At 33.8% G+C, this 9,539-nt stretch overlaps 1 protein-coding gene across 2 annotated transcripts in view; it reads left to right on the forward strand.

The window, feature by feature from the left end:
• ODF2L (outer dense fiber of sperm tails 2 like) overlaps nucleotides 1-8,481 on the forward strand; it is a 34,877-nt gene extending 26,396 nt beyond the window's left edge. For both annotated transcript variants that reach the window (XM_061186375.1, XM_061186376.1), the window contains 6 exons: nucleotides 1,759-1,917; nucleotides 2,709-2,747; nucleotides 3,231-3,316; nucleotides 3,399-3,561; nucleotides 5,938-6,063; nucleotides 8,334-8,481. In XM_061186375.1, the coding sequence (XP_061042358.1) occupies nucleotides 1,759-1,917; nucleotides 2,709-2,747; nucleotides 3,231-3,316; nucleotides 3,399-3,561; nucleotides 5,938-6,063; nucleotides 8,334-8,462 (702 nt within the window). In that variant the 3' untranslated portion in view covers nucleotides 8,463-8,481. The remainder of the gene's footprint in view (nucleotides 1-1,758; nucleotides 1,918-2,708; nucleotides 2,748-3,230; nucleotides 3,317-3,398; nucleotides 3,562-5,937; nucleotides 6,064-8,333) is intronic.
• Nucleotides 8,482-9,539: the final 1,058 nt, after the last annotated feature.

The raw sequence follows: 9,539 nt of genomic DNA on the forward strand, positions 1-9,539 counted from the left end.
GAATATTTGGAAAATAACATAAATGTTTAATTTTTCTGATACAAGAGCAGACTTAAGTAGCAGAAAAAATGGTTATCACTGAGCTTCATGCAAAGTTGAATACCTTTCATTTTTAATCTTACCTTTTTATTCTGGTAGTAAATCTTTTGTGTAAAAAAGCAAAGTAAATATTCTCTGCTAAATGCTTTTATGGAAGAAAAATAACATTAAAAAACCCAACATCATTTCCTTTTTTTTTCACCCTGTTGCAAAAGAATGAGGGGAAGTTCAGTGTTGGCAAGTTATGATGTTTTTGTGACTATTTTAAAGTTTTTAAATGAAACTGCATCCCTTTTTGGGTTTTTTCACGTTGTTTTGGTAAGGAAGCACAAAAGTTGTAGGACGTTGACTCCCCTGACTCCCGGCTGGGGACATGATGGGATGTTACTGGTCAGTTCCAACTGAGTGTAATAAGGTGACTGTCTCTGGGTCGTCCCCACATCTTGGAATTGAGAAGTCTGAGTGGGACACCAATGTGAAGAAGAGGTCAGCTAGAGCAGAAAATGTGCTGGTTAAAAGAAATAAAGGTAGCCTATCAAATGTGCAACTTACTACTTAGAATTATCAATACTTTTCACCTATTTTTAGCAGAGCAGAGAAGAAATCATTTCATAACTCTTGATCAGTTTTTCTCATGAGACATACCAATGCAAATGTCTCCTCTTTTGTAGGCAGCACTCTAAATAAAAGTCTATTTAAAAAACCTATTCAAAAGGCCAATGGGGCAGGAGCCTGTGGTTTTCAAATACTGTGAGGTCACAATGTTTTCTTACTGGTATTAAACCAGACAAGCCATTATTATTATTTTTTTTTAATGAAATGCTTCCTTTTTCTTTCCTACTGTTTTAAGTCTCCTGGTTTTCTCATGGGCTCTTAGATGTTTGGGGACCCAGAGGTAGGCTTTGTTCTACTTTTATCTTTTGTGATCAAGAATGCCAGATGTTGCACAGCAACTCCGTGTGTTCCCTGTCTCAGGGAAAGAGTCTAGCTCTTGTTTTCCCTCCCTATGAACATCCTAAGTGCCCTATGTCTTATTATTTTTTCTTAATTAGCAGTACAAGCATTTTTTTAGGGCTGCTTCTTGTCACATCTCCACAAAAGTGCCACAGTGAGGAATTGCAGCAGCCAAAGAGATTAATATAGATACAGTTAGATTTGTTCTTAGTAACATAGTAACATTAATGATCAAATTATAGTCTACTGAGTACTGATGATATTAGCTATTTTGAATTTATATACAGTAAACCCACTGATTTGGACTAAGCTGAGCACAGCAAGTCTGCTCTAATTGAAATATCTGAGTTACCAGATCGAATGACAAAAAGTCTAAAGTTACTTTAGACTGATGGCTGGACAGCAGAAAACTACCATACCAGCTTCCTTAGTAATATCTATACTTGAATATAAATGACAGAATTCAAAAAAGTTTACTTTCCTAAGTAATTTAAACAGTCTCCCTGCAAGCTAATATTACCATATTCGTTTATTCAGCAAACTTTTTGGAAACTAATTGAAGTCCAGCCCACTTTTGAGTTATACATTCTTATTTAGCAGAGTCTAACTTAAAGTTTATTCTTATTTATTTGGTTAAATCTTTTTTAAAAAACTATTATACCTAAAACATTTACTATATTACAAGCATATCTAGTATTTAAGATAGTAAAAACGTTAATGCTGAATGTGTGATCTTGCACTTATTTCCCTAATGCTACAACTCAGATGAGAGGCCAGATGGAGTCTCATCTGAAGGAGTTAGAGCACGTCCGCGATTCCTTGACGGCGGCAGAACAGAGGCTTCACGAGTGTCAGGAGAGTCTGCAGCACCACAAGGGGAAATGTGCAGACCAAGCACACGCCATTAGGGAGCTTCAGGGCCAGGTGTCCAGCCATCATTTTGATTTTTGCTAGATGTGTTAAATGCTTTGGAATAATTTCACCAGTTGAGGGCACTCATGTCAGGGGTTGATTATTTTACTGTCATCTAAATAAGTTGATAAAAGGTCAGTTTCATGCAAATACTATATTATTTTCAAGCTATTTTTTAAAAAATTGGTAATTAAAATTGCTGATTTAGTTTATTCATACAAATCTGTATTTAGACATTTGAGGACATAGTAATAGCATGAGCGAAGGAACAAAGCTATGTTTACATGTATATTTTTTGATGTTAGGATAAGGTAAATTATTGTAATTTACCTTACAAAAATTAGAATTTATTTCAATTAGAATTATGTACCAAGTTTATTTGTATTATTCTCAATTATTTTTTTCAACATATACTTTTTTTACTCCATCAGAAGAGAGATCGTGGGTGCCATACAGCCATCTCCTAACTCAGTGCCTAACACATAGTAAACACTTAATAAATATTTTTTTAATTAATTATTTTTCAAAGAAGCATGTCCAAAGGTGGTGGCAAGTCTTTTTCTTTATTTGCAGAATAATTTTAGGAAGGATTTCCTGTCTATCTTTCAAATGTAATCTGGATTTAATATTGAAATGCATCCTCTTTTTAAAAACAGGCAAACAAAACTTTTCTGAGTTTAAGTTCCTGCAAAGAGATCTTGCTAGGAAAATGTCAAATCACATAGATAACCTAAATTACTAATTGAAATTATGAGAAAAATTCTTTTTTTTTTTTCAAAACTTCTTAAACTATTTAAATATAGCTTTTGAAGCAATGGGAAGAATATTCTGTCTCGGCATGGGCAGGTGTGTCTTTGGTTGATTTGCTTATCTATTTTATTTTGCTTCTCACAAATATGGTTTTTACTCAGAGTTACAACTTCACAGATATTCAATTATCAATCACTATCTGTAAGTGAAACAGAAAACTGTAAGAGTAACCCTAAGTATCCAACAATAGGAGATTACTGTTTAAAATCTTCACATTTACTTAATAAAATAAATGTTCTTTTTCAATAAAACATTACTCAGAATGTTTTAATTGCCATCTTTCAGTAAAATTTTTCATAGATTTTCCATGAGGCAACATAGTTTTTTTAAAATTAACCAAGAATTTAAGAACTTGTGTTTTAACAATGTAATATTTCTTGGTATCTCTCTGTGTAGGAGTAATAATAATATTTATAGCTTCTTCTTTTTTATAGTTGTTCTAATGATAAACTATATAGATTTCTTTGGAAGTTGATTATAAAGAAAATAACCAAGAAAACTTTTTTCTCCTTTAGGTTGATGAAAATCATGATCTTCTGACAAAGCTTTCTCTGGAAGAGGAAAATTATCTTATTCAGTTGAAATGTGAAAACCTTAAACAGTAAGTATTAAATTGACTTAAAATTGGTGTTACCTTTTTTTCTACACACTATAATTTTAAAATATATGTCTTCTGTAAAAAGAAAATTAGAACAGATGGATGCAGAAAATAAAGAGCTTGAAAAGAAGCTGGCAAACCAAGAAGGATGTCTTAAGCATACCAATCTTGAGTTTAAAGAGAAATCTGCAGAATATAGAGCATTGGCCAGACAGCTGGAAGCTGCTTTAGAAGAAGGAAGACAAAAGGTACAGATGGCCTTTATTCAGAAACTTTTTAGTTTACCGAAGAGTCATCTTTTGAAACAGACAGTATCTCATCTTGCCAAACCTACAGTTATTGTTTTTATCCTGATGACAGGGTGAAGGGAGCAATTACATTTTTGTTTTTTACCTGCTTTTCCCTTTTGGAGCTAAACAGATAGATTACTGGTCCAGAGTTACTTCACTAAATAAATGATGATGTGGCAGGGTAAAGGGCAGAGATGGAAAACACTTTAAAGAAGTCCCCCCTCTTTTTTTTTTAATGAAACCACAGCAAATATGCAAATTATTGAACCTTTTGGTTTTGATCAGGATTCAGTGAGCTATAAAGCTCAACTCCCTTTTCTTTTGGCAAATGTTGTTGTATAAATAAATACAGACAAGATTTAATTTCCGGTTAAATCCATCTGGATAGCATTTAATAACTATCTCACTGTCTGTCAAGCATTCTGCTAGTGCTTATGATGCAAAGATGAATAAGACCTGGCCTCAGCTCTCAGGACACTCACAGTCCAGTAGGGAGATAACATGTGAACAAACAAATGTCATCCAGCAAGTAGGTGCTACAATGCAGGGAAGATACAAGGTACACCGAGGGGGTGTGGTTAGTTCAATCTGGAGAGGAGGGGAAAATGATTCAGGAAGATCTCAAAGAAGAGGTAGATTTATCAAGTGATTTGAAAATGTAATCTTGAAAGGCACGAGGTGGGCTTTGGAATCCACAAGAAGTAAATTAGAATTCTGGCTCTGACACATTATACCCTGACCCAGGGCAAGCTACTTTCTAAACTTTAGTTTTTTAATTGATAAAATGGGGATGATGAATTTCCTCATAGGATTGAATGACACCAAAAGGAGATTGTCTATACCCTGATGACTCTCAGAAGTATATCTCCGCCCCAGACTTTTCTCTATCCTGACATCTAAATTCATATATTCTGCTACTTATTTGACATCTCCACTTAACATAGGCATCTCAAACTTAACATGTCCAACACCAAATTTTGAATCTATCTCTCTAGACTCTCTTCCACCCATGGTCTTTCCCAAGCCTGTTAAAGGCAGTTCCACAAGGGTGAGATAACATCTGATATCCTTGAAATGTGGCTCTTAAATCGTAAGTGTCATATAGATATATTTTGATTTTTTTTTTTTTTAACTCCAGGAAAGCAATTTAAATTGACTTTGAAAGACATGTCATTGAATGAAAGCTAAGTAGTAAAATGTACTGCCAATGATAGAAGCGTAATCCAGATTTCTCAGTGCCAACCTTTGGGAGGAAAATAAGAAGTGACTTTATCCTGGGTTCAGACTAAATGGACTTTGGAAATGCTAGGTGCTCTCAGATTCCTTCTCACAAGTGTTCAGTCCCCAGAGATGTGTCTGCCCTCTCCTTTCTTTCCTGCTACAGTGGAATATGGGGTTGTCTTTAGTTCCTGCCACATGAGGCGTGCCATCACTGCACTGTCACCATTGTCTACACTGCAGGACGTTGTAAAGGACACAGATACTTGTCCTGAGGGCCCTTTCTCCCACAGCTTCAAATCCTGCTATCCTCACAATCACCCTTGGAATTTGTGCACAAGAAATCTTTGTAAATAACTTTATAATAACTTAGAACTTAGTCCATGGGAGTGAGATTAGAGGACAGTCCTTCCTGCTAGCTCCTTGCTCCTGAACTAGTCCCTGCCTCCACTGTCATTCTTATAGATCCACCCCAGCATTCCTGCAAATAGGCTCCCAAGTATCTGAATCCTTGGATGAACGTAGCTAAGCTAGACTTTCTGCTAAAATAAGCCATCAGAGAAATATGAAAACTCAAATTCAGACCATTTTGGAAGTGAATGAATGAAAAACCAATCTCAAAGTGAATGAATGAAAAACCAATCTCGTGTGTGTGTGTGTGTGTGTGTGTGTGTGTGGTGTAAATATCACCTACCCTGCCCCCAATTCTGTCCATCCAAGTCTATAATCAGCGTTGGTTGTGGACTTTATATGTCCCACCACCACTCCAGACACCATGGTAAATATAAATACTGTAAAACATGGCAATTGGTCTCAGCAGGTTATAGAAATATAGTATTGGGGAAAACCTACCAACGTCACAGAGCAGTGCAAATACGTATACCTCTTCCACTTCAAGCTAATTTTTCAGGTACTTAGACAGCAAAGAGGAGAATACATGCTTACACTATGCGTTTCTCAAGATGGAACATCTTTAAACACTTTCTAATTAAATTGTCTAATATCCAAATAATACCTATTTGGAAAGAAGAGATACAGTATAACTATGTCAAGGCTTTAAATCATGTCTTAAAGAAAGCACATTTAGTTTTTTAATTCTTTTAATTGAAATTACAGGTTTCTGAAGAAATAGAGAAAATGTCATCTAGAGAAAAGGCTTTACAAATTAAAATATTAGATCTGGAAACTGAGCTTAGAAAGAAAAATGAAGAACAAAATCAACTTGTTTGCAAAATGAACAGTGTAAGTATTAGTATGGCTTAATGTATTTTCATTAAAAATAAGTTAGCATTTAACATTCTTACCATGGAGTTTAGTTATAAACAATTAAAATACAAAGTGAGGGGAATCAAGGCTATTGCTTTACTGATAGTATTAAAAATAACAAATAATATAAATCATAAAAAATAAAAATGTCAGCATTTGGGCAAAGAATTATTATCCTGCATCCTTGGTAGCATCTATTACATTTCCCCCGAAGTCTCATCAGGCCCTTTCCCTGCATATTACTTTTACATGACAGATGCTTAATGAAAGTTACAGATATCGTTTACTTATTTTCTTTCTAATATGAATTTTTCAGTTTTTAAGATAAACACTATTATTATGAGTTAGATTTTGATATGTCTTAAATAATGCATATTATATTTTAGAAAGTTGTAAGTTGGTGTTAAGTAAACATTTTGTATCTGCATGTGAGGTGGATGCTTTGGTCCACTCAGCCATGAGATGAGAATACCAAATTGGCTGTGTTTAATTAGTCTTCTAATGTTTTTTCCTAACTATTCATGAAATAGTCAGATGGCACAACAAACTGTGAAAGCTGGCACTAGTTGTGACTGAATTACTTGAAAACTATCTACCTAACAGTGACACAGGAAATCATACTTTATTTTTTCCAGGAGCTAGACTCCATGAAAACTATTTTTTCATTCGCAAGCATCTAAATCATTGAAAACCTGAAATGTTCAAAAGTTAAATGAGTTTTGACGTGCAATATTTTAATTTTATTGCCATCAAAAGTTCCATGGCAATTTAATCAGAACAAAACATTTCTCATCTTTAATTTAGCACAGGCCTTCCCTTTATTTCAAAACTTTTTTTTTTTAACTCACTGTCAGACTTTCTGTTGTAAAATATGTGTGATATTCTTTGTGTAATTGAAACTTCTGAAAAAATAAAATAAGTATATTAAGATGAGGTGTGTTTGCTATAATATTCCCAGTACTTGGGAATATTAAAGCTGCTAAAATCGGTAAATTTAAGAGCTGATGTTTTGTTAAACCTGATCATTTTTACAGTAGTAAAAAACTAGAATTCTAACCATAGATTTAGACCTTGCTGAAAAATGGGTTTATGAGTTCTCTCCCTTCCAGGGGGCAGTTTAGTTGGCAATTCAGTATTTGTTTTGTATACAAGCCTTAGCCCCATCTGAACTGTAAGCCCCCTGAGAGGCTGTCTCATAGTTAATTGTATGCTGGTGTCATCTAGGGTGCCCTGCCCACAGTGGCAGGCCTCTACAGATTTTCTGCCCAGGTGCTCCGGGGGAGGGCGGAGTGCTTGCACAGACCCAAGGGTGACCCTCAGCAGCTTACCTCAGACCAAGAAGCCTGAAATGTCTTTGGAGTCTTATATATTATACTAAAATCCATGTACATTTTGCATTCTACCTTACAGTATGTGTGTTTGTATTAATATTTTTCCCTCCAAGTTGTTGAGTAAAATCGATGTTCCTCAAAGATTCACCATATTCATTCTGTGACTTTGTGTAGCTCAGCCTAGCAAGTTGTTTCATACCACCCACCACACTTCCCCTGGGAGCATCGCTCAGTTTCAGAAGGTATCGGGTGTCATTGAACACCTGATAGGAAGGATATAAAAGATTTTTCTTCTCAAGGTGCCTACATTTTAGTTGGAAGCTAGATGATATTTGCAGCCTATCTAAAGTATTTTCAGTGAACAGATCTCTTGGGAATTTATATGCAGCTGAATATTTTAAAAATACATTACATTTAAAATTTTTTCCTCAAAGAATACCTATGATATTGAGTTCATTTTATTTTTTAAAAGATTCTAAAAATAAAGTATTCATATTATCAAAACTAGAATTCTATCAGTTTTTAAGATAGCAAAAGTCATTCTTTTAGGCAAAGAAAATGGCAAAAAGTAGTATTAAAATATGTCATGTTAAATGTAATAGAAATTAATTGTGACAGTTTTAAGTAAAATCCATTTGAGTTAATCATGTTAAATATGTAATAGTTTGGGGCTAAGTGAATGTGTATTACAACAAACTGTCACAGTAGAGGTCAACCATGTATGTGCTTTATTCTAGATTTTAAAGAAAAGTGAGCTCTAAGATAAGTTAATAATCAATACATCAGATGTTAGGATTCTTTCTTTAAAAAAATTAAAAACCATGTATTCAATTATTGTGTATATAAATTTTATATTATGACTATCCTTTGATATGAATGTCATTATTAATTATCTTTATTTCTTTTTTTATTTAGAAAGCACAACATCAGGAAGTATGTTTGAAAGAAATACAACGTAGTCTTGAAAAGTCGGAGAATCAAAATGAGAGTATTAAGAATTATTTACAGTTTCTTAAAACTTCTTATGTAACAATGTTTGGATAAGTTGTTGGATTTATTTTCTATAAGCAGTAGGTTTTTACTATGAGTCTAAAAAGTAATTAGGTAAAAATGAAATAAATATACTATCTGTTGCTATATTTTATGATTTATGGGTGGTACTATTAGGGTTTTTATGTAAAGATTTTTGAAACCTAATTTATTATCCAATTGAAACTTTAAAACAAGATAAATGTTAGTATTCCTTTTTTGCTGGATAATCTTCACTTAGCTCTGGATTAATATCTATTTAATTTATTTTGGGTTTTGGAATATTTTACACACAGAAAAGAAGCCAGAATCATTCTTTGTGACTGTAGCAACCATTCAAGTGAATTTGTAATAAACCTAGGCCAATTATGAGCCAAATACATGATTTTAAATAATGTATATAATTGTTTTACATGATGATGCTGTATATTTATATATTAATATAATAAAGGAAAATATTCTGGATATTATTTTTAATAATGATATAATTGCATAGTTTCTAAAGATACCAAATGTCTCAGTGTACTTAATATTGTTTCAAATATGCTGAGATGCCATTATAATTTCTGTGAGGTTTTAAATATAGAATTTTAAGTCATGGCTACTAAATGCCAACTGATGGTAACAGGTGAAAGTATGTTGGCATGCGTTGTTTCTTTATGAAGAATAGGCATTTAGGCTCTCCTATAAATTCATAGTCTCTTTTGTTCTTCATCTTATGTTAGTGATTGTCTGATATTATTAGTGTAGACATTCTGAAACCCCTGAGTTAAGTGAAAGATTAAAGGGGAATAACTTGTCCCACCCCTACCCATGGCCAACTCACATGGGATGATCAAAATAAACACTCTTAATCCCAGGAAGCTTTAGAATAAGGTGTTTGTTATTGGGATGACGTAGAAGAGCTACCAAGAACATGTTCTCTGTAATCTCCTACCCTATGTGTCAAGGCAGGATACTCTAAAAGGGGATGGATGTAATTGACAAGGGATCAAGTAGTAGTGACTCCTCTCAGAGAAAGGCTTGAGAGCTGTTTATTCAAAGAACACTCAGGTCTCAAAAGATTGTTCAAAGAGGCAAGTTGTGTACTAC

Source organism: Eubalaena glacialis, chromosome 3 (assembly GCF_028564815.1).
Source record: "Eubalaena glacialis isolate mEubGla1 chromosome 3, mEubGla1.1.hap2.+ XY, whole genome shotgun sequence".
NCBI classification, from domain to species: Eukaryota; Metazoa; Chordata; class Mammalia; order Artiodactyla; family Balaenidae; genus Eubalaena; species Eubalaena glacialis.